This window comes from Gambusia affinis, linkage group LG09, assembly GCF_019740435.1.
Source record: "Gambusia affinis linkage group LG09, SWU_Gaff_1.0, whole genome shotgun sequence".
NCBI classification, from domain to species: Eukaryota; Metazoa; Chordata; class Actinopteri; order Cyprinodontiformes; family Poeciliidae; genus Gambusia; species Gambusia affinis.
This window is the reverse complement of record NC_057876.1, coordinates 6,149,730-6,174,448: the sequence shown is the minus strand read 5'-3', so window position 1 is coordinate 6,174,448 and position 24,719 is coordinate 6,149,730. Positions and strand designations below refer to the sequence as shown.

At 41.5% G+C, this 24,719-nt stretch overlaps 3 protein-coding genes across 3 annotated transcripts; 1 reads left to right on the top strand and 2 right to left on the bottom strand.

Annotated features, from left to right (window-relative positions):
• Nucleotides 1-2,243: 2,243 nt before the first annotated feature.
• pfdn6 (prefoldin subunit 6) lies at nucleotides 2,244-4,312 on the bottom strand. The gene is made up of 4 exons (XM_044127468.1): nucleotides 3,971-4,312; nucleotides 3,745-3,815; nucleotides 3,463-3,587; nucleotides 2,244-2,526 (listed from the first exon to the last, which is right to left on the bottom strand). Exons 1-4 carry the CDS (start codon nucleotides 4,032-4,034, stop codon nucleotides 2,406-2,408), a joined length of 381 nt encoding a protein of 126 aa, XP_043983403.1. The 5' UTR covers nucleotides 4,035-4,312; the 3' UTR covers nucleotides 2,244-2,405.
• ints6l (integrator complex subunit 6 like) lies at nucleotides 3,744-24,091 on the bottom strand. The gene is made up of 19 exons (XM_044127466.1): nucleotides 23,232-24,091; nucleotides 23,037-23,114; nucleotides 19,537-19,686; nucleotides 17,613-17,702; nucleotides 17,296-17,479; nucleotides 17,072-17,200; nucleotides 15,837-16,000; nucleotides 15,521-15,673; nucleotides 15,306-15,438; nucleotides 14,789-14,883; nucleotides 14,594-14,704; nucleotides 13,257-13,472; nucleotides 13,052-13,178; nucleotides 12,813-12,955; nucleotides 12,219-12,438; nucleotides 11,754-12,122; nucleotides 11,581-11,674; nucleotides 10,630-10,728; nucleotides 3,744-3,815 (listed from the first exon to the last, which is right to left on the bottom strand). Exons 1-19 carry the CDS (start codon nucleotides 23,340-23,342, stop codon nucleotides 3,806-3,808), a joined length of 2,676 nt encoding a protein of 891 aa, XP_043983401.1. The 5' UTR covers nucleotides 23,343-24,091; the 3' UTR covers nucleotides 3,744-3,805.
• mmgt1 (membrane magnesium transporter 1) lies at nucleotides 4,623-7,666 on the top strand. The gene is made up of 4 exons (XM_044127467.1): nucleotides 4,623-4,738; nucleotides 5,031-5,083; nucleotides 5,340-5,443; nucleotides 6,542-7,666. The coding sequence occupies exons 1-4, from the start codon at nucleotides 4,660-4,662 to the stop codon at nucleotides 6,684-6,686; spliced, it is 381 nt and encodes a 126-aa protein (XP_043983402.1). The 5' UTR covers nucleotides 4,623-4,659; the 3' UTR covers nucleotides 6,687-7,666.
• Nucleotides 24,092-24,719: the final 628 nt, after the last annotated feature.

Below are 24,719 nucleotides of genomic sequence, written 5' to 3'. Positions count from 1 at the left end.
CACACACACACACACACTTAACTCTTTTGTTAAGAGTGTCCAATGTTTTTGTTTTTTTTCTTTTGAACGAAACGGATTTGGAAACATAAGCTTTTGCCTGATTTAGTTATGTTTTGCTAGTTATGTGAATTAATGTCATTTTTGTCCGTAAAATACCAACATTTCTACTGAACTTTATACTTTATTCCGTCTGTTGATGTACTTATTAAACATCAAATGATTGATACTCTGATGAGTTACTCAGTACTCCACTAGACTTTCTACCAGATGCTTTTTTTACACTCCAGTAATTTCTTCAACGGCTACTTCTCACTTTTACTCCAATACAAATATGTTGAAGTTGTGCCAATCTTACTTCAGTCTAATTTTTGGCCGCTCTGCCGTCCTATAGCTAAATGTAAAGTCTTGGTTTTCAGAATCGTTTGTCTGGATGCAAATGTGTCCTGATGCTGAGCATTTTAAAGAGTCAGTGCTTTAGCTGCGACCCCGAGCGTTAGCAATGAAGGGCAAAGTGGGAAAAGTCTTACTAAATACGAATTTATTTTTGACTGTAGGTTTCTGTGTTTTGATTTTATGTCATTTTGATTTTATTTTGTTTTTACAAGCGTTTGGACGTGTTGATGTCAACTGTGTGCAATGTGGCCTCGCTGTACTTTGGACAAAATTACATTTTTATTTAAGTCAATTATCCTCTAAGTCTTTTAAACTACACAGAGTTGTGCATTGTTTACTGCAAGACTGACTCGCATTTGATTTTTATTTCAATTTGTTCCTATTTTCTGCCGTAAAGATCCCTCAAAATTTCAGGTTTCGTTGTTTTCCACTAGGTAGAGATATTTTTCCACACGCAAATTCCTACCGACTTCTGCATAAGGGACAGAATTCACTTCTTAAAGTGTAAATATATATATATGAAATTCAAAGGTATTTCTTTGTTTTAAGGGATGACTTTCAATGCTGATATTTAAAACGTATTTCTCAAGAAAAAAGGCCAAGAGTGTTGAAAAACAAGCGGTTATTAATCCTGTTTGTATTAATAACTAAACTGATCAGCATACTGAAACCATAAAAGCAAGCAAATGTTGCGCAAATAGTGGAAATAACACATTTAAGGTAAACATTCTTCAGAAATCCCCATTCATCCTCCAGAGGCTTTAGTTTAGCTGGGGGGGTTTGGGGGTGGATGGATGCGTCTAAATCCTGAAAACAATCCGCATCCAAAGAGGCGTTAATCCCGCTGGGATGACCGGATGCTCTTTGGTGCGCCTGGCAGCTTTAAGCCGAAAAATGAAAAGACCACACAGGACTAAAGTGAATCAATTAAAGATTAAATCAGATTAGGGTTTTCATTAGGTCAGGAATTAGCTTAAACGCGGATTAAACTGGCCCAATAGAACCACTTTAAAAAAAAAAAGGTGTTAATACAGCTGAATCTTCAGGAGCAGATGTCCAAAGTGTTACACTTGTTCCCAGTTGTTTCCAACAAGTGTTTGGTGGTTCCCACAGCAGACAGAAGGCAATAAAGGAAAAGTGACCGAACACCTTTTGGCTGCAGCGAAACCACCTGAGGCTTTAGGTTCCCACGCTCTACTTCTCTATTTCCACGCCACACAAAGCCCTGTCCACGGAGCAGCTTCATCTGGACGCGATTAAAAATAGCTTTAATCACTCACTATATTTTCAGGGACGAGTCCGTCACGTATGGAGGGTCATACTGAGATGGCTGCCGCCGCTAAATCCAGTTAAAGCATACAAGAACCAACCAGGAGCGACTTCCTCCAGACTTTCCAGGTTTCTTTTGTTGGAGACGCGTGAGCCAATTTGAGGAAAACCAACAACAACAGTGGACACGTGTCGGTCGTCTTTACAGGCCCTCGCGCTGCAAAACACGCCGCCCCTGAAGGTGAGAACTGCTCTGCTGTTCCACGTGCGCCACTGTTAACGGCTCGTGCAGGAAAACACGGCAGTGTCGCAGTATTATTTTTAGTCGGAAGTCTGTGAGGCCTGAGAAACTAACATAGATCAGCGGTGGACAAGCTAACAAAACCTTTTGGGGTATTTAGTTGAAGAAAGTCTTATTTTTTTCGTCTTTATTACCGTAAACACTCGTTTTAAATTATCTCGTAACCGCTAGTTCTGTCTGAATGTTAGTAGGAGGGCTAACATTTTCGCCCTTATTATAATTATAACAGTCTTTTATATTGTTACATGATTTAAACCTTTCCAATAAACACACAGGGAAATGGAAAACAAATGTTTATTAGTAACATCAAAACAGTCACAGTAAGAACGCTGCAAATTAACGACAAGGTACAAGCAGAATTTACTCATGAAACAGGATTTCTTTGCGTCATCCTCCCTCGGCTGGGTGTTCAGCATGCTTGAAATACGCCAGGGTCCCCAGATCATACTTTTCCAGGAGTGAGGCCTTGGGCTTTCTGCAGGTCCTGCTGTAAACTGGTCAGGACCTCTCGCTGCTGTTCAGATTTCTTGTGATAGTCTTTCAGGAGCGTCTCGTATCTCTGACTGCAATGGGACAGGAAGGAAAGAGGCGCGTAAGGTAAGAATAGACCAAACATGTCTGACCTGGGCTGATACAGAGGAAAGTCTGCCAAAGTCTTGAGACTTAAAGAGACATTTAGAACAAGCTGGTTGTCAATATGCTTTGCTGACTTGCTATATAAAAGTATTCCTATTGTGGGAAAGTAGGAAGGACCGTGAAAAAGATCTTTCACACATCAAACAACTTAAACCCATTTCCTGCTATTTTATTTATTTACCAAATGTTTAGTCATTCTCCTCAGTATTATGGCTAATCTCAAACTTAATCTTGAATAAAGTGCGAGTTTCACTGTCTTTGCGGGATTAAGAACAACAGGAGGCCAACTGATTTAAATAGCAAAGAGTAACTTGTTTATTGACACACTGTTGGGAATAATTCCAATGAAAATCTTGTATATGTAACCTGATTGTATTTCCCTTTTGTTATAATTACACAAAATGTCTTTTTTTTTTTTTTTTGGTTATTTGTAATGTTTCTTCCCTGACTGAAACACCTCTAAAAAACCCTGTCATTGTTTTAACCGTGTTACTTTAAGATGGGAAGCCCGTCCTTTTTATATCTTCTTCTGTGGTATTGTCTTTAAAATGTTTGCGCCCCAAATAAAACACAGAAATCTTTTTATTTCTTCTTCTGTGGTATTGTCTTTAAACTGTTTGCGCCCCAAATAAAACACAGAAATTCACCCTGGAGCTTTCCACATTTCATCACATACTACACACCTGGGAAATATTGGATGACTTTTTCTTTTAAAGCTACTGTTGCACTAAATGTTATTTTTGAGAGATCTGTGTAAAACATTGCACAATTAGAAAATTCAAAAGGCAAAGCATGTCATCTCTATATGAAGTGTATGGACTGTAAAGTAAAGCCACAGATGAACAGACAGAGGTTTTCCTTACATTTCTCCATTAATGTACTCCAGTCGTTTTGCTACCGTGGCTTTAGCCTCATCCAAATCTTGTTTCACCAACACAGGGCCGATGAGCTTAAAGACGGTGTTTGAGCTGTCCAGCAGATCCAGCTCCTGGAGAGAGAAACGAGAAACGTAATAATAATAATAATAATAATAATAATAATAATAATAATAATAATAATAATAATAATAATAATAATAATAATAATAATAATCCAGAGAACCCCCGTGGTGGTGTTTGATTTGTGGTCAAAAGAGAAAGACTTACCTCTTTAACAATGTTGTTCTCTGCCATCTGTGTCTCCAGCTTCTGTCGGGCTGAAACGCTCTTACTGACATCTGAAACAAACAGCGGTACGTCAGCACACCTGGATCGCTACCACGACAAATAAATGCGTTCATATGATATATTTGTACACTTCTAACTGCCCCAATAAGGAATGCTAGCTCGGTGCAGCATGGCAGCCGCCACAACAAGACTCGTGAGCCCTCACCTTTCTGCGTCTGTGCATACTTTTCAACTTCCGCTTTTAACTTCTTCTGAATGGCTTCTGCCATCTTTGTTATTTTTTGCTTTTAACAGTGTTATAAGTGAGAGAAATGTGCCCAAAAAAGCTTAACTGTAGAACATGAGAGCTCAGCGCTAGCGGACAGGAAGAAGCAGTGGGCAGACAGGATGTTGTGCGGTGTTCAATGCATTTTGAAAACTCTGGATTTCTGCTTTCCTATCAGGAAAATGCCTCTCTAAGTATTTTTTATTATTGTTATTATTCCAGAAACCTGTTAAGAAATATATATATTGACTTTTTTGTGTGCAACTAATCAGTAAACTGACAATTAGATAAAGGCATGTGGGACAGATAAGAAGAAAAACTAAATTACAGTAAAAATAAGAATAGGGAAATTAGATATGATTATTTCCGAGGAAACAAAAACGCACCATTCCTTAAGGCTGTCTGACTGGAAAAAACGAAAGAAAAGTTACCAAAACCCTTATGATTTTTTTTTTTTTCACAGAAAACTGGAATCATTAGTTTTCTGTGTGTCGGAATGGATTTTTGTCCCATATATCCACCTGGTATTACGTTTTCGACATTATGACGCAGTGGTTATTTACGACTCTTTACGACGCTGTCTGACGTTTTACGACAGTGCCCATAGTTCCCCTGCGCCCAGCTTCGAGATGGCTTCGTCGTTCTGGAAAGGTGTTGTCGGTGTGGGGCTTTTTGCCTTAGCCCACGCGGCTTTCTCGGCGGCACAGCGTGAGTTTCTCCGCATAGCGGTGGCAGTCCCGCCGGTGTCGGTTGGTTCTGGTCGATCTGACCGACAGATCGGCACCACGGGCCTGCTTCTCTGGCAGCTTAGCTCCGCTCAGTCAGCTCTGAGGCGGAAAGGCATTAATGCTCACCTTTGACACTGATGCATTCGTTCCCGCGGTGACATTTCTGTTTTATCAAGGCTTCGATCGACAATATTTAAATGTCGTTACGTTTGGTACTGATTGATAGAGGAGTCGTGCTTCTCGGTCTCATTAAATCCCATCTCTCCGTGCAGATCGATCATACATGCGGCTCACAGAGAAGGAGCATGAGACGTTACCAATTGACGTGAGTAACTTCAGGGTTTTTCTTTCCAAGAAGATGTCCTGCAACACATTTACACTGCATTCAGTTTTATCTTATTTCCATGGTTCGGAAGTCATTGAAGTGCCCATACTTGCAGCTAAAACTTGTCGATGATGCAAAACGCGTGAAAACTAGCGAATGAAAGAACATACAGAAGGAAAACGCACAAATAAATGTCATATTTATAAGTATCACCTACTCATCTCTTTCACCTTCCCTGCCCCTCCTCTTGTTTCAGATTGTCCTGCAGACCTTGTTGTCATTTGTGATGACCTGTTACGGGATTGTCCACATTGCTGGAGAGTTCAAGGACATGGATGCTTCCTCGGAGCTGAAAAACAAGTAAGAGCGGCGCACCAATCCCCTGGATGTGGGGACTGTTGGTTCCCATTGTCACAGGGGAGCCTCCGCACTTTCAGGTGCATTTATAGGCGCAGCTATGTTGGGCTTTAACCCAAGACATTAACCAAAGTCCCATAACACGGTTGTTATGTCAAGGCCAGCTATTATTGTGCAGCCAGATGCATGTTTACCCCACGATGTACCTTCTGCGCCACTTGGCTTTAGCCAAGTGGCGCAGTAGTGCATGCACTACTTCATTGCTAGTAGTGCATGCACTACTAGCAATGAAGCAAACATTTCAGGAAAATGCAGGGAACCTACAGTCTTGGTCAGTATTTTCATTTAGTCTAGGTTTGCGTGAAGACTCAGTGCTGGAAGTGTATCTTAAAGAGGTCTCAACTACGTTATTAGATTACCACTTGTGAAAAGTTTGTCCAGGAAAGGCTTTAGACGGGTATGAGTGTTTCTGCATGTACTGTGTGGCTGAGACTGGACAGCTAAGAAGCTACTTACCTGGAAGAGAAAAAAATTTTATTTGCATATTTTAACATATTTCTAATATTGTATATATATAAAAAAAGGCTCAAGTGGTTAAATGAAAAATCTGAACGTGCCATTTCTTTTATCCGGTTAATCGTCAGAATAATTGATGGATTAATCAATTACTGAGACAACTGTTCATTGCAGCCCTAGAACCACTTCTATATAAAATGCAATTTTTCTTGTTACATTACCGGTCTTAGGTTTAAGGCTTGTTAGGGCCTTTAAGAGTGTTATATGAATGAAGTTTGACTTGGTGGAACTCTTGAGGAGCTGATTTTGGTGGACCGTAGGAGAGTTGATCACTAAGGAAGCCACCTTTATTGTGAATCAGACAATTGGTCACGATGACCTAGAAGCATCCTGCTTGCATTTTTGGTGCCCGGTTTCCAAACAACTGATCTCAGTCTTTTTTAATGACAAAACATCTTCGTCTAACAAGTGAAGTAAGGATAGCACTGGCTTACCCAGAGGTTTGTGTCCAGGTGTTTTATTTGTAACTAGAGCCATGTTTTATTTTAGCTTTTTTTTTTTCTCCCTTTCTCTCTCTCTTCTCAGAACTTTTGACACACTGAGGAATCACCCGTCGTTTTACCTCTTCAACCATCGAGGTCGGGTCCTGTTCCGCACGCCGAAGGAGGAGCCATCCTCCAACCAGCAGGCTCTGCCCAACCCCCTCAGGCTACGCAAGCTGGAGCATTAGCACTGAGCCGGGGCCCCGCCCGCCTCGGACCCTCTCACTGCCCTGATAGGATTTGTTTTTGTTAGCCAGGGTGAGGGGGAGGGCTCTGAGAACTTAACTTCTTCCACTTAAAAAACGTTTTATTTATTAATAAACTAATATGCTGTCCAAAAATTTGCATCTCTGTCCATAAAGTGGTTACCACCATAATCAACACTGACTGTGCCAACCCCTCTGTTTTTCATGCAGATTTGTTTGTGTGTATATATATATATATATGATGGCTTTAGAGTCTTAAGACACTCAGATGTTTTATTTGTTTTCCTTTCCTCTTTTGAGCTAAATCAGAATAGCACTGCTCTGTTTGAATTTATTTTCCACGGTGGTTTGATTTCACCCTCTCGCTTCTCTTCCACCGCTGCTCAGGCCAAGTTTTAAGTATGTAGATGTGAGCTTTATAAACAAAAGATCCCCCGTGTCTCCCTGAATGACGTCCTGCAGCCTCAGCGTATCCCGTTTGCGAGGGAAGTTTGTTTGTTTTCAAGCCAGGGAATCAGGCTGGAAGTGAAAGCAGGAAACATTACAGTCTTTCAAATGACACTTTGGACCTTAAAATTCAAACAACTCCGTTCATTTCCGCGGGTTTTGTTTTCCATTATTTTTACGTTTTGTTAACATCCTCCAGACTGTTTTTAATTTAATAAAATTCATACTGGTTTTACAAAGTGGATGTTTTTCTTTATTTATATATTTCAATCACTGCTGATGTTTTAACTTGATGATAAAAATGAAAAATGCTATTTTATGACTACATGGCTGAATAATTGTAATATATGTGCTGTGACCACTTCATGTAATGGAAGACAAGTTGTTGGTGTTGGGCACTAGGTGGCAGTAGAGTAGCCTCAAATGTTTAAATGTGGGTAGATGAAAAGTATGTTTTCAGACTGATTTAGCAAAATGTAAAAGTTCATAACATAATGAAATACAAATTCTTTACACTGAGAAGACAAAAGTGCATATTTAAGATTTGAAAAGATGAGGAACGCAAATCTTGTGCAAATTATGCCAATTATAGCTGCAGTATTTCTTTAATGTCATTATTTATATTTGTTAAAACTGTCCATATGTTATGATGGTTAACATGAGACAGATAATCTTAAAAAAAAAAAAAGCTCCTCTGCTTCCCCCCCAGTTCTAGCTGCATAAAAAGACAGCTGGGTCAGAAACAACCAATCAGAGCCAGGAGGAGGGTCTTTGTGCTGTCAATCATACTTGTGTGCACACGCTGCAGTTTTTTCCCCATCAGCAGAGCCTGTCAGGAATACTAAAGCTAGTTGGGAAGGCCACCAATGACTGCGGATAAGCAGTTTTCGTCACTATTAGCACATTTAGCAGCACGTACATGACAGTTATTGACAGCACTAAGACCCTCCTTCTGGCTCTGACTGGATATTTCGGACAAGGAGCTTTTATTTCTGCAGATGGAAAAGAGTGGCTCAGTGGCTTGATTTTTTTTTCTTTTTAAACAAAAGTTACATACTGCAGCTTCAAGTGGGTTTTAAAACAGCTTAAAGAAAAAAAAAGCATATTTTTATGGTTACTGGCTGGTAAGTTCTCTGTAAAATTATTATTGCTAAATGTGTGGAGGACTAAAATCCTCCTGTAAGATGAAAACACATTAAAAACAAACATTAAACGCCAATCTAGTTTTAACTTTTATTAAAAAAAAAAAAAATTATCTTAAAACTTTGCGCTTCATATATGTATTTAACAGTTTACAAAAAAATGGCTTTCAAAATATTTCTTTAACTCTGACATAAAGTCACAAAAATAATCTATATTGCCTATGAACATTAAAAATTAGTGTACATTTTGTATAAACAACCAGAAGAACAAAGAAAAGCTGCAGAGAGCAGGAGGGTAAAAGAGTAGAGGCTGTTTAACAGAGGGTCAGCAGAGCCTGGACTCCAGGAGGAAAACTGCTGGGAACGCTGGACTGACGGGATCATCGGAGCGACTCCGATGCTGCGACAGTTAACTGTAGCATGTCGGCGATGATGACCGGTGCTAGGCGGTGAGAGTTAGCCGCAACTTGTGCTGGCTGATGACCAGAAAGCTCGTTTTCAGAACCAGTCACCGTCGTCTGCTTTGTGCCAGATACAGCAGCCTCCACATTTCTAGTAAAGATAACGCCTCCAACTGCTGCAGCCTCATCTCACAGAGGAAATCTGAGAAAAATTCAAACTTATGATTGGATTCTGAATGTCAGTTCTGTAGAAACTTCTTGGGATCACAGGTCCTATTCAGTTGCTTTGGAGCGATGCCAGAAAATAAAAAATAGAACTTTTCTGACTTTGCGCACCTGACCCGGTTTAGCTAGTGTGCTTCATGAGCTTTTTCACAATATGCATATGGAAAAAGCACATCCCAGCCACTGTTAAGCAGGGTAGAGGACTTGTAATGCTGTGGGCCAGTTTCTGGTGGAACAAGTCAGTAGAATAAAAACATGTCACCACTGAAGTCCTTCAACAGGACAGTGATGTGAATATACTCAAATTTAAAGATTAGTTTTTATTCTTCTGCATGTTTCCGTGTGAGATAATGCCACAGCAATGAAAGAGGAAATTATTTTACACTTTTTGAAGGGTGCTGCAGCGTCAAGACCGGTCTTAACTTCTGTTTCCCGAAATACTGACGCAAACAGATGCTGGTGCATTTAAAAAAATAAAAATAAAAAAGTCTAAAATTTACACCATGTTTAAATCTTGACAATATGTCCAAATAGTAAGAAAGGTGATCCAATTTGGATGCTTAAAACCATATATATATATATATATATATATATATATATATATATATATATATATATATATATATATATATATATATATATATATATATATATATATATATATATATATATATATATACATATATATATGTATGTATACATATTTTAGAAATTTTTGGACTGGAAAACAAATACTGACTGAGGTTGAGCAATGTGTCAATATGAGCTAAGAAATATCACAATACAGGCTAACATTTTATAGTAACGTAAATATTTTTGGTCATTACAATTATTAGACATTTGCTGCCATTGATGAGCAAAGCTTTCTTCTGTTTATGTGTGCGAGTCCTTTTTTACAGCCTGCGTACTGTCTCTTTAAATGATAATCACACTTATTTTGTTGCCAAATGATCCAAATTATTAATCTTTTATTTAATTGGAATGTTTATATTAGTTGAATTTCCAGATTTCTTCCTATTTTTATTCCTTTGTTAAGCTCTTTTCCATATTGCACAACCCCTCATGCCAACACATGTCAGCATCAACTAAAAATAGTCAGATATTAGGTAACAGGATCAACGTAGATAAAAAAAAAAAAAAGAGTAATAAATAAATAAATAAACTGAAATCAGTGCGCTGTTTTTGTTGCAGACGTAATCTGGCTTAACCCGATTCGTCCTGTCAGCCACAACTTTACATGAATGTTTAAGCTTTTCTCTATTTTTTTCTGTTTTTAGTCGCGTAAAAGAATATTTCTAAATGAAAACGACTTTCAGACCAGCTGAAAACGGGTCTGTTTGTAACAGCCGGGGTGATTGGGGCGAGGAAACCAGTATATGACCAGTATCTGACACACGTGAGGATCAGGCCAGCTGTGTGGCTTTTCGTCTAAAGGAGTGTGTGAGTCTGCTGGACTTGTCCTCACTGACGAAAGCCGTCCGGGTGTTTACGTTCTCTGTCGACATCAGCGTGTTCGTCGCAAGCGGCTCAGTTCTGAAGGACCCTCCCGGCCCCCATCCGGTTAAACGACAACAACGCGAAGGCGGAGCTTTCCTTTCTCTGCATCTCCGGATCCTCCGCTCGCGGTGGAGGTGTTTTGGAAACGGCGGCGAAACCCGGCGGTGATGAAAAGCGGGACAGGACGCCGGTGGGTTTCTGCGGGTTTACTACCTGCCGTGATCGTTGGGAAGCGGCGAGCACGGCGCCGTGTCGTCCTCCACTTGGGCCAGGGCGGTCTCCAGCTGCTGGATCAACACGCGCTTCTTGAACCTGGCGAAAACGAAACAAAGCTTCATGAGGCGGAGGCAGGAAGTCAGACAGGAAACGCAGCGGCTTGAAGGTTCAGAGGAGAGGAAGAAACTCCGGGGGAAAACCCAGCAGCAGTTGAGTAGATGAGACCTTTTTCCTTGGTTCAGGCACAATAAGACTGGATGTAGAACATTCATTTCTATTATTTATTTAGGCCCAGACTTTGACTAGGCCACTCTTAACACATGAATCTGCTTTTAAGGGGCAGCAATACGTCTTTTCCAGGCACATGTTGCCATTTTATAGCATAATCAAGTAACTATGTCACCTTCAGTTATAAAAATGCTACACGTACCAAACATGACTTAAATGTTACTTTGTATCGTAACACCTTTAAATTGGGCCTCTGTCTCTTTAAGAAACTCCTTCTCTTTCTGAAATGCTGCTTTCAGGAAGTCATCACAGCATGGCTCCTCTGTTAACCCTTTAAAAATGTTTTTACCAGCAGTGCACTGAGAAGAAGCTCCTATAACGAGCTTATAAGCTGCACGGTTGCACCATGTGTTTGCTAATTGCTGCTGGCTAGTCTGAAGGAGCTGGGGAAGGGCTGCTTTGTGAAGCGGAAGCTCTGAAGTTCGGAAACTGCCGCTCTGAGGAAGAGATGTGCCTAGAATATGGAGCTAGGTCCAAGCAGGCGCTTTGCAGAGCTGAGTGGTTGCCATGGATATTAAAAGATTTTTAAGGAATCAAAGCGACACTCCAGATGCGTTTTTGATGAGGGAGTAACTTTACAACATGACGTAAAGCTCAAAAAAGTCAACTTCACATGACACTGCCCCTTTAAAAAAAAAAGCACAGCTTCTTGTTTCCTACCTCAGAGCTTCTTTGATTGCATGTTGGATGAAGTACTTTCGAACGTTCACTGGTCCTTTCACCTGCTGCAGCAGACTGAGTATGGATTTATAGTCTGGGGACGAACACACACAGATTAAGGTGAGAACTGACGGATTCCCACACCGAGATCCGGTTGCCTGGTTTGTACTCACTCCGTCCAGGTTTGCGGACCTCCTTGATGACTCTGCTCCTCAGCTCGGCTTGGCAGCCGTCCAGCGGGGTTATGTAAATGGTGTGGAGCGTGGCGAAGTCGTCTTCGCTGCCGTCCAGCTCGCTCTGCGGACTCAGGCGGTCGCAGTTGTGCCTCTCCTCCGTCGTCTGCTCCTCCTCCAGGTGATCTTCGTCCTCCGCCGCGCTCGCTTCCTCCGCCTGAAACGGCTCCGCCAATCCCGTCTTGTCCTCCAGCATCAACGGGCACGGACAGAGCACCTCTGCGTCCGTCTCGCCGGGCCACATCTCGCCAGAGTCCAGGCCGAGGACGCAGTCGCCGTTGCTCTCGGTGAGCGCCATGTTGCTCCCATCTGTTCACAATAAAAAAGAAGAAAATTAGAGGGCTTTTTTTTTTTTTTTTTTTCCTCTGAACTACATCAGAATCGGGCTTTACTACTTCATCCTACCTTTGTGCTGTGACGGGGGTTTGAGGAGATTCTGCTGGCCTGGACTCTTCCCCACCGCCACATGGTTGGTGCTGCCCGGTGGGGTCTGCGGTCGCCGCAGCAACGGGGACATGCTCCGTCTTCGCTTCATGGTGCCGCTGGAGTTGGGGTCGCTGGAGTGGCCCCGCTTCTTGTTCTGAGGTCCGGCCACGAACTCGTCCGCCTCGTCGATCATCATGCCCTGGGGAACACGGCGGAGAAGACAACAGAACTGCAGAACCAAGACAACGTGTCCGTATCCGGCCGGGAAGACACGACACGCTGCACAGGTCTTCATGAGACAGGAGGAAGTTGAAGCAAAACGAGGCGTGGTTTTCAAAATGTTTCAGAAACAAAAAACGAAAAATGTGAATCATTGGATGTTTTGGAACAAAACTTGTCAAATCAAACATTTGACAACCACGTGTATCATTTTCTGTTCCCTTCCCGTTTACTCAGCGCTCAGAGTTTGTCTGTCACACAATAAGAGCAATTTAGAGTGGCGGTTGTGATTTGACAAGATGTGAAAAAGCTCGAGGGATTACCTGCACGCTGCAGGGGTTGGCAAATGTTTACCTTTTTATCCTGCTTGAAAGGATTCCCAAACGTGTGAAGCCGTTTGGGTTGATCAGGATCGATCTCTCTCAACGGAGACGGCATCATCTTCAGGTACTCCTGGTAGTTTCCCATCTGAGCCACTGGAATGCTGTGCAGGAAGTCTAAACAACAACAGAGACGCTCATACCAACACATTCACATCCAAAATGGACGTCTGCGTCTCCTACGGAAGGATTTCGCAAAGACGTCGGTCGTACCTTCGTCTTGGCCTCGGATCAGCTTCAACGAGGTCCGCAGCAGGTTGGTGCGCATTCTGGTGAGCTGATCCAGGAGGTTTCGCCTCGGGATGTCGTAGGCGTTCCGGTAAGCTTGCGGTTTGACATCCTGGGGAGACATTTGGATGGGAAAAACGCTGAGTGAACACCGGGCCTCTCTGCGCAGAACGCACGCTGCCGTTCTCACCTTGTTGAGAAGAGCAATCTGGAAGCCGGCGAACTCCTTGAAGTTGATGTCGACCAGGCGGAGAGGCCCCTCTCCGGTGATTCCCTGCAGCAGCTGCTTGAAGTCCCGCCGGTGGGCCAGAGAGAGAGCGCTGGAGTGGTTCTTCACCTTTATGCCCGTTTCTTGAGGCGCTTTTTTCCCCACGGACACAATTAGGCGTTCTGATTCAATTTTTGCCTTCGGTAAAAAAAAAACAAACAAACAAAACAATAGGAAACAAAAATGTAGCGGGATGAAATTAAGGCAGAGTAAACCTCTGAACCAGCAGCGCTTGTTTACGTTTGCCGACAGCAGAACAAAAGTGGCGTAAAATGATTCTTGATTGTAATAGTGGGGATCAGTTTTTGTTTCTGGATAGAAAAAAAAATCTATAACTATTGCAGATACATTTAGTGTCTGAGATTTTCTGAAAAACATTCTGCGACCTGATCTTAACTGGGATACCAGTATTGCTGTGTGTTAATGTGTTATGTGTATTGTTATTATTATATTGTCTTTATGTGACTGGAACATATCCATTTGAAGCACTTCTAATTGGCTCTAACTGAATGTCATGTGTTTTCTAGTGGCTCTGGGTCGAGTCGTATTCATGTTTCTCGAAAACAGGAAGTCATGGAGCGTTAATCAAAGGTTCACAAGACACTTTGACATTTATGGAATCTGCCATGAAAAACTGAAAATGTGAGAATGAGTTAAAAAATTGGTGATTTTTCAGTTAAATAGTAATTATATGAGGCTGTTTACACTCTTTTATTGTAGGGGGCTCATAAATGTGAAAGCTGCTATAGTTTCAGATGGACAAAAAGAGGGAATAAGTAATAAGCCAATTAGCCTCGTCTGCATCCGCAGAGCCAGAACCAAACATGGAGAAGCAGCATTTCAGCTTCTATGCTCCGCTAATCTGGAACAAACTTCCAGAAAACTGAAAATACGCTGAAACACGGGGTTCCTTCAAATTAGGGCCAAAAATCCACCTATTCATAGTTTCCTTCGATAAGTAGTAAGTGGAACATTGATCAATATATTTGACGTATATTTGCTTGATGACATCGATGATGATATTTGACAAAATGTGCTGTTAAGTGCTTGTTTTACAACTGGTCATGTTCTGCTGTAAAGCACTTTAACTGCCTTGTCGCTGAAATGTTCTGTACAAATCGCCTAGAGGCAACAAGTAAACAATAGGACTAAATATTCATAGCTGATGTGTTCAGGATGTGGTGGAATGGATAAACATTTACAGTGACAGTATGTCTGGACTGCATTAGGATGTTTCTCCATCCCTCACTGCTGCTTACCTGCTGGCTGAGCTTCTTCAGGTGTGAAATGACACTATAACTCAAGCCGCAGTCCATTGTGTCGGCGATGAGGTTTGGCGCTCCCATCATCCTCATTGCCTTTTTTAAGGGCTGTCAGCAGATAGCAGAAGAGTGTTTAGGTGAAATAAATCAACCAACAAAAGCAACACCAGAGAATGCCGAGTGGTTGATTACCAGCAGGTAGTACGGCGGCATCGTCTTCAGGTACATCTCGAAGGCCTGTCGCCACTTCAGGTTTGGTTTGAATTTGTGAACTTTAAATAAATCATCTGAAAGGAGAAAAAAGGTTGCCGGAGATATTTTTAGCAACTCAGGGTTAGCGAGAGAAAAGATGAATCGATTGATTAAGCCATTGAATTTAGAACCAGCTCTAAAAACAATGACTGAAACCAATTAATCGCTCAATAAAGTAGATTAATCGATTGATTAAGATCAATTAATCATTAGATAAAATTGATTAATTGATCCATAACATTGATGTGATGATCAGGAAGCCAATTTGAACTGAGCACCAGCTCTATAAAAGAATTAATACAACCAATTAATTGCTCTATAAAACAGATTAATCATTCGATAAAATCGGTTAATTGATCAATAACGTCGATGCTGTGACCAGGAAGCCATTTTGAATTGAGCACCAGGTGTGATCTACTGACCCAGGCGTTCTGTGGATTAGTGCTGGGAGTCTTACCGAGGAGCGGAAGAAGGACCGGATAGTTGTAAGGCATGACAAACAGATTAACACAGGTCAGGGCGGTGCTGGCCTTGAGGTAGCCAAACGGTTTTCCCAAGTCGTTTTGCTTCCCGCTGCTGCTAACAAAAACCTGAGGACGAGGCGTCAAACGATCGAGTTAAACATCACAACCACGGGAAAAACAGGGGAAACCCGACCGGCACTCAGCCTACCTGCCAGCACATGTGCGGGGATTTCCTTTCCAGGACGTACTGGGTGAGTGGGGACGGCTCCAGCTCGTATTTGTCAAAGGGAAGTTTGTCAATCACCATGGGCTCACAGTCCACGCAGGAGAAACGCACCACGGGGTGAGCAGAGCGAGGCGGCTGGGGGGAACGTGAGGAAATGAATTCAGCACAGGAATTTAGCTCAAAGATTTGAATCGCTGGATACTCTGACGGCACCTCAAATGCACCAAGAAAAACCCGAAGATCGCTACAACATGAGAAGGCCGAAATAAAAGCAGCAGACTAACACAGAACTGCTCACCAGGGTTGGAGAGTTCTGGTCCGGCCAGAAAGACTCTGGTATGGGCCAGTGGCCGACCGGGACCCCCGTCTTTGGGTTTGGTCGAACGTAGATTAGTTTGTGGCAGCTGTGCCAGGGCTGCGGGTTGAAGGTTGAAACGGGACGACTGGAGTCCACAGAGTTGTCTAAAACGGTCAAAAACAACAGAACAAACCCAATAAATATGCAGATATTGCTACCATTTATGATCTTTAACACAGTTTATACACAGTGCATTTAGTCACATTCTAACTAAAAACCTATATGTATTTTATTGGTATTTTATATAAAAAAAGCAAGCTCCATATTCAGGGATGTACACGGTTGGTTTTCTATGCGTCTATATCACATCGTCCATGTAGGCCACAATGTTTAACTTCTGACTCATCTGACCAACCTTCTTCCACATGTTTGCTCTGGTTGTTGTTTCTGGAAAACTGCAAACCAGACAAACCAGCTACGGTATTACGGCCCTCGTCTTGCCCACCATCTCTACAAGTTCTGAAGACAAGGCCTGACGACTGAGGTGGACGACCGTATCTTGGTTTAGCCAAACGTTGTGACATACTTTCCAATATTTAGATGATGGCTTGGACGGGAAGATGATTGAGGTTTGGAATATTGTTTTATAAAGCAATCCTGATTAAAAACTCTCTACAACTTCCTTCATGATCTCTCCCCTGTGCTCCTTGGCCTTCACGATGAATGTTGTTCACTAATGTTCTTTACTAATTAGGTGATCTCTGATGGCAGTTGGTTTAAGGGTTTCTGCAGGTCCCACCAACTCAGATTTCAGACTATTCAAGGCCACTATGAATATAAATTACGACCCATCTCTCCACGTACAAACTTCACCCAATGGCTCAGAGGATAAAACTGAACTTATCCATGATAGAAAGGTAGCTAGCTAGCTAGCAATGAAATATTAGTAGCTAGCTAATGACATACAATGTACTGTAAATACTTCTGCAAAGCTTTTTTTTCCCTTAGAAACTCTCATGTCACCAATCAATGAAACAAACCAGGAGGTGGGATCAGCTGTTTTGTTCAAACGTTAAAAATACTGTTTCCTTCTGTCAACATTATGTTTGCTTCAGTTACCTGTAAGAAATGTGACGAGGTCGTGTGCTATTTGATCGCTTGCACCTGACTGGACTCAGTCCTCACCTTTTCATGCGGATGCAGCTTTTTAAGTTGTGTGTGCATCAAAAATTCACCTTCTCCTCCGAGAGGCGGATCCGGCCCGGTCTTCTCAAAGTTGATGACGACGCCGCTTTGAACCTTTTGCACCAGAGACTCCAGACACTGGTTTAGCATCCGCTGTGTTCGCACGCAGTACGACCGGCCTGAGAGGATCAAAGTCCACAATGAGACCTCGTCCGGCGGGAAAAAAAACTCAACTAACGAACCGAAGACGAAGGCGAAGAAGAAAACGCCAAACCTCCCGTGACTTCACACATCTGCGTGATCGCCGACTCATCTGTGGGGACGCTGCCGAGCTGCTCGTTGTCCGGCGCGGTCGCTCCCGGCAGCCTCAGCACCAGCGCGAACAGCCGCTGGTCCCAGCGAAAAGGCTCCTTGGTGAGCTCGCTGCCAGCCAGAGGGGAGTTCAGCGGCAGGTGCAGCTGCACGGCGGTTCGAGACATTCAACGTTACTACAACACAAAGAGCTGGGAAGCTTCCGAAGCAGCAGCTGCACAGCTGGTGCTGCTACGAAACAGAGGATGTTGGTGTTACTCGTGTCTGCGTGTGTCTCACCTCATCTGGCACCCCGGAGCTGTTTGTAAGCTTATTCCCATCAGTGATGGTAATGATCACAGATGGCTCCAGGAAGAATGGGTTGCGGCCCTGAAGGGAAAACAGCTGCATTCAGCAAGCAGGCTGAAGAGCAGCGAGTCCATTTGAGGGCTGCAACTAACGATCATTTCAGTAATCGATCATTCGGACGATTAATCGATTAGTCGTATAAAAAAAACAAAACTACCTTACACATTATACAAATTTTTCATTTAACCACTTGAATATCCATATCCAATACTGGAAACACATTCAAATATGCAAATAAAAAAGGAATACAAATCCATTTTTAAATAAGAAAACAAACATTTTGATCATATGAAGAGTAATTGATTATTTTTTTTTGTTAACCGATTAATAATTGGAGAGCAAAAGAAGCTCAATGGGATGTTTAGGTTTTTACAGAATTTGAATCGGGTCAAGCGAAAACTTTGCCACTTTAGGATTTCTGGGTAGAACATATTTACAAAGCATTTCATTTTTTTATACGTATGTACTACTTTTTACGTTTGTCGCTTAATTACAGGTAAATCATTACTAAATCAGTTGATAATTGTTTAAATAATCGATTAATCGTGATTAATACGATTAATTGTTCCAGCCCAAGTGAGTTTAGGTTCACTACTCTGCTTTTCTGCCTTTATACTCCACAACCTGAATCTGGGCTCTGAGCAAAAGAGATTCCACTTGCTGGCTTGAACTAATGACATAATCTTTACAGAAGTGTTTCAACAGAAATCAGCATGTAATGTCCAACATGAGCCCTCTGTAGCAGCGGCTAATCTTTGCTTTGTGCCATAATGTCCTTGTGCTGCTAGTTGAGGGCAGCGCAGCAGAGGTCAGTCTCCTCTAATTCACACACATGGGGAATGCCTAAGCAGATTCACACACTCCTGATGTACAAAAGTTGTCTTACTGTAGTAATCCATTTCTGTCTTCTAGCGGAGAGAGCGAGATAAAAAAAAAAGGGGGGGAATGTTGATTGGATTAGGCAACATCCAAAAGACAATTTTCCCCTCGCTATTTTTAGACAAAAGAGTGAATAAAGAGTAAGAAAAACACACAAAAAAATCATACTAACTTGTATTAAAAGGACCAAAAGGTTTGTTTTTTTCCATACAGCTACAACTCTTGCTTAAATTAGTTGAAACATCTTTCATATCATATTTCTCGCATTTTGTACCTGAGCTTTGTCATTTTGTCCCAGTCTACTTCCATACTTAATACTTGCAAACAAATCGTTTCATACTCATGTACTAAACCGCTGTATTACTTTGTGTCAGTTTATTTATTTTGAAGTGTATTTTGTTAGATAAAGAGAGTAAGAAGAATTTGTAGTTACAGTGATGTAAAATATTGTAATCAAAATGTGTCATTTTGCACCTTTTTTTTTGGTCTCACTGAAATGTTTCAAATAAATCAGAATATCAGACGATAAGAATCTAAGAAAATTCAACAGTTTTCAAATGATCAATTCTTTACTAAGGTTAAAAAACCGGTCAAATCAAACGGAATATATAATCATCTGTTAAATCCAATATGACCTCTGAAAAACTATAATGTTTTTGTTCAGCTTAACTAGCTGTCCAGTCACAGGTCAAGTGATTTCTTGACCTGTAGATACAAGAAGTAGGCTATCAGATCTCAAAAAGCAACACAGCATGCACTAACCCCAAGAACATTTAAAAACCTGTCTAGAAACAAAGTCAACTTGTGTCTGTTTTCCGTAAATGGAGAAAAAAAAATGGAACAGTGGTGGCCAAAATTACACCAAAAGCATATCAACGAGCCAACGAACCAACCAGGAGGCAACAACAAAAATAAAAACTAAAACAACCTGAAAAATACCGCCTCAAAGCTCAGAGGTCGTGGCTTGTTGCGATACCTGTCCGTAGTTGTCAATGCCAGAGACGAGGCGGTTGAGGTTGAGCAGGTCGAACGCTGTGCGGAGTGCGTGCCCAAGCCTGGTGAGCCCAGACGCCTGCAGGTTCTTCAGCTCGCACATGAAGGTAGCGTGGTTCTCCTTCCAGCCTGCCTGGAACGCAGACAGACTGAGTTCAGGTTGAGAGAAACAGGCGCCGGAGAAAAGGCCCGAAGTCGGCAAACATCTGCCGACTTAAAATAGACGCACAGCCACACGTATGCATGCTATGTTATTACAAAAAAGCAGAAGAAAAAGAAAACGAGTTTTGTTCTCATGCAAATCAAAGCGATAAAATGATTCAGATCCTTTTCTGGTGGCCGGGGGAGAAAGTAAAGTCGGTTCTGAGTGACGCAACGTAACCGACCGCAGGCCGATGAATGCTGAAGTTCAGAGACGGCTGTTTAGTTCGTGCGTAATGGGAATCCAGGAATACACTTCCCACTGCTGTACGTCTTCCGCGGGAGACTTTTACCCCCGCAGGAGGGAGCGCGAGTGTGCAACTGCTTTCCCATTTTTATCTACAGGGTCAGCTGCTTTAGTGCTGAGGCTTTATGCTTAATCTAAGGATGACCTGCAAGCTTTACATCTTCCTCTGCTGAGAGAAGGAGGGTAAGAGGCTGCAAACACACAAAGGTGAACAGCAACAGATCCTTGTAGGACGAGCATCCAGCTACATGAGTATTAGGAGATCGTACAATAACTGTCAAGCATTCAGAGTGGTGACGTTAAAGTTACCAAACACTAGGGTTGAAAGGAACAATTATTTTACTAATCGACTATTCTGACAATTAATCGGATAAAAAAAAGAAATTGGCACATTACACAGATTTTTCATTCAACCACAATATTAGAAATATGCTCAAATGAACAAATAAATAATTCAATTTCTTTCTTTACTGAGAAAATAAACATTTCTTTAGTGAATCTGAACTGAGTGCAGCTAAAACTATGGTTTTCATCGTAAGTGCAAAATGTATGTATAATTTGAACAGTTTTGGCTTAAATACTGCTCTGAATATGTTAGGTTTTTTGTCAGCAATTTGCCTTTTTTGTATCCACTTAACGATTAATCGATTAGTAAGTTAGCTGACGATTATTTGAATAATGGGTTCATCACGATTAATCGTTTCAGCCCCATCAGACCCAGACTATCCTGTATAGATCAGAAGAAACGCTGCGCTCAATAATTCAGACTACAGAATATGTCTCTTCGGCTCGCGCTCTCTCTCTCTCTTCCTCTCTCTTCCCCTTCCTCGACATCAACAATTTATTGCATCTGTGAATGTGCAATCACACACCGGCCACCAATCAGTACCGCCTCATCTTTTCATTGTGAAGCTCAGCGCGGCTCATGGAGCGGGCCACAAACAGCCAGAGGGAGGGGAAGAAAGAGCAGTTCAAGACCCGCTGCAGAGACGAGGGAAAGCCCTGTCAGGCGGCAGACGGAAGGAGAATCACATCCTGGTTTGTTTGATCGAGGCGTGTGATGCACAAGTGTTTGTCAGTTGGCCGCATTTATAAACTGTTGCGAAAGCTACAACACCGACCTGCGACTGTTTTGCATCCGTTTCACACTTGCGAGCAGCAAAACTCCCACCGGGGGGACATGAGCTAAGAACAGTTATTCTGCTGTGGGTTACGTGGGGGGGGGGGGAATAAAAAATAAATAAGGTTGATGCAGATAGTGTCATTTCAGTCATTTGCTTTAGTTACCGACAGGTCCATTTAGGCCTGGACTTTGACTAGGCCGCTCTAATGCAGGCATATTTGATCCGAGCCAGTGCTGGACTATGATAAACAATTAAACATGTTCAATTTTCTATTAAAAACCAAAACTATAAACCACATTGTTGAAGTTAGACTTTAAGATTCAATTAGACCAGTGATGCATGCATCCTAAAAGGAAGCAGGTTGGGGTCAATATCATTTATGCAATTTCAGAAGATGAAAAAGGCAAGCGTGGACTAGACTTGCATTGTTTCCGGTTATACTGAAGCATATTTGCCTTTTCAAACAGTCTGCAGTTGGGCTTTGTACATCAATATATTGCTAGTTGAGAAAGTGTCATCATAAATCCATAAGGTCCTGTAAGTCTTTAAGCTTTTTAAAAACAAATTTTTTTAGCTTTTTTTTTCTTTAGATTTGCATAGAAGCTACAGTTTTTATTCAAAAAGATATCCAGCTAAGCTTATTTGGTTGTGCTGGATTTTATTTAGGGGTGTTGAATATCTGTATGCATTTTGCAAACTTCTGATTTTTATTTGTAATAACTGTGGAATACCATGTATTGTTCTCCTTTCACTTCAACAAATAAAGAAGTTTGTGGTTCAGATACTTTTGCATTGCACTGTAACGCTTTGGAGACGCTCTGTGTGTACATTAATTATAGCGATTTGATTTGTGACACAAGTGCACAAAGCAAAAATCTGATTTTAAACTTCTTAAACCATGATGTAAAGTTAAAGATAAATATATATTTCGAATCCTTAACATTCAAATTAGCTCAGTATTGTTTGCATTTTGTAAAACAGAAAAAAAAAAAACTATTACTAATCCACACCAGACTTTTCACATTTTTAACTGGAAATCAAAGTTTAAACACATGCAACACTTCACAATTGTTCACCACTTTGTTTTGGGCTTTCATGAAATCACCTTGAGAATGCTTTGTGATGTGATGAAATGTGTAAAAGTTAAAGGGAAGTGAATAATTTTGCAAGGCGCTGTAGCCTGTAGACACAAGTTAGGCCAGCCTAATGAATTCCACAATATGGAACAGCCACTGAAGGAAATTACGTAATTTGGGGGCTTGTGTGCATACTTGGGATTGTGCTTTAAGGGGTAGGGAAAAACTCTGAGATGTGTGCCAAGCCATAGTCAATAGAATAGGGATGAGTACATCTGCTTTTATGGCAGGAAGCGGGGAAACTGCTGCAGAGATTGAGAGGCTGCATGTCCTGTTTTTTCTGTGTATGGCAATTACCGGGAGTTTCTATGCAGGAAGCCTCTCACAGCATCAGTATGACAAATAATTATCATGTGAATGATGATAATTCTGTTCCAGCGAAGTCGTACAAACATAAAGAGAATCTCATGATGAACGGGGCTTATCAACTTTCATCCAGGAACCGCCAATCGGAGTGCAACTTTGATGTAGGGGGCGGGGTGAAACATGATTGGCAGGGACCTCGGCCAGTCTGCGTGCGGTTCTGTGAAAAACGAGTGACGTCACGAGCGATAATACATTTCCCCGCCTCCATCTCAACGCCCGAGAGTTTTCTCGACACAAAAGCAAAATGTCCGCTGGATGTTCGGATGCAGTGCGGCTCCGGGTCTGCGGCTGTTTGGAGCAGTAATTTGCCGTTTTTTCGCCACCGGCGAACTTGAAGGAAAATAAAGTCTCACTGACAGACAAACACGTTCGACTTGGAAGTGTAAAAATGGCATCATTTGCTAATTACCTTCACTCCGAATGGTGGCTCATCGAATGTAACTAGCATGTACCTGTCGCCTCTACTAGCCGGGTCTCGGGCACGCAGCTGTCAAAAAGAAAACCAAAACAGCATATATTAATGTTTACCGACTTTCGCCAAGGAACCCTGAGCTCACCAAAGGTGCAAGCTTGCTGAAAAAATCCGGGTAGAATCCATCTTTACCTTCATAAAGATCTCAACCGCGCCTTTAGCAACGTCCAGATACGTCGTACCCAAATAAGTGCGCTGATTCATAGAGGCGGACGTGTCTAACAGAAAAACTAAAATAGGCATTTTAAATGTAAAGCCGCGGTGGTATGCTTTTCTAAAATAACTGTTACCCACATATGAGCTATCGTGCAGCCAAACAGTTCACTCATGTGTGCATATATATTTGTTATAATAAGCCCCCCCTCCAGCAGAGGGCCGATGCATCTGCCCTCTCTGTGTCTGCCTTTCTGAGGCTGTTTCAGAGCTCGCGCTGTTCAACTTCTGCTCCTAACCGAATGGAACGCCCCGCTCCCCAAACTGCAAGCCCATTGGCCAAGCCCCGGTCTGTTGACCACGCCCCCTGTAAATATAATTATATAAAGAGGTAGTAACGGTTTGCACTCTGTGATCAATAGTAGGTTCAATATGTGGAAGATTATTGGTAAAAATGTGTTTGCTCCAGTAATATGTGTTGAAATACATAAAAAGAAAAAAACAACAACCAAAAAAAAAGCAAAAAAAAAAAACTGTTGGTTGTATTTATATAGAAATCATAATAAGAAGTGACATTTCTTGTCAGTTCTCACTTTATCCCGCCTCCTCGTACAATAACGCAGCTGCTCTCTCACTATACTGCCCTTCTTGTGCTGCGTTCAAGGAGCGTCAGAAGGACCGCAAACATACCACAACACAGCTAGACAGCGTTCACATTTCGCAACATCAACGCGATGTTAAACTCATGTTTATAACGCTCCTGAGTGATATTGCAACGGAGGATAAAAGCGTACTCTGACGCTGTGAAGACCAGCAGAAAAAATATAGACAAATTGTCAGATTCAGCAGGACAGGAAACACATCACTCAAATAAGCAAAAAATATTAATCAGATGTTCAATAAATGCAGCAAGAACACTCGTGTTTCCCCACAGGAGAGATCAAATGAGCAACAGGTTCTGCTTTAATAAATGTCTGTCAGGGGCAATAGCAAACATTACATTACAAGGAAAATTTTAAATTAATATTTTTTAAATATAGTAGAGTTGAAAACTCCAGATTTGTTTGGCTTACTAATTTAAATTATTACTTTTATGACTATTATTATTATTGAAATATAATTATAGATTCAAGGTTCCATTTTATTTTACAAAGTTGGAAATAGTTGGAATATATGTAGTTCTGTTTAGAATATTTGTACATTTATACCTCCACAAATAGTAAATTTAAGGCTAGAAGGCATAAACTGTTGCAGAAAGTCTATGTTAAATTGGACTGACAAATACTTTTGTCATTCGTCTCAAGAAAAATAACAAATCTGTTCACTAGAGTTCAAAGCATAATTAGTTCTGTAGGCTAACTGCCAATGCTAAAACAAATTATTTCTGAATCTCAGGTGACACTTGTCTATTATAGGTAAAATTTCTTTTGCAGCTGTCGTTAGAGGGGATTTCCACAATTTTCATAC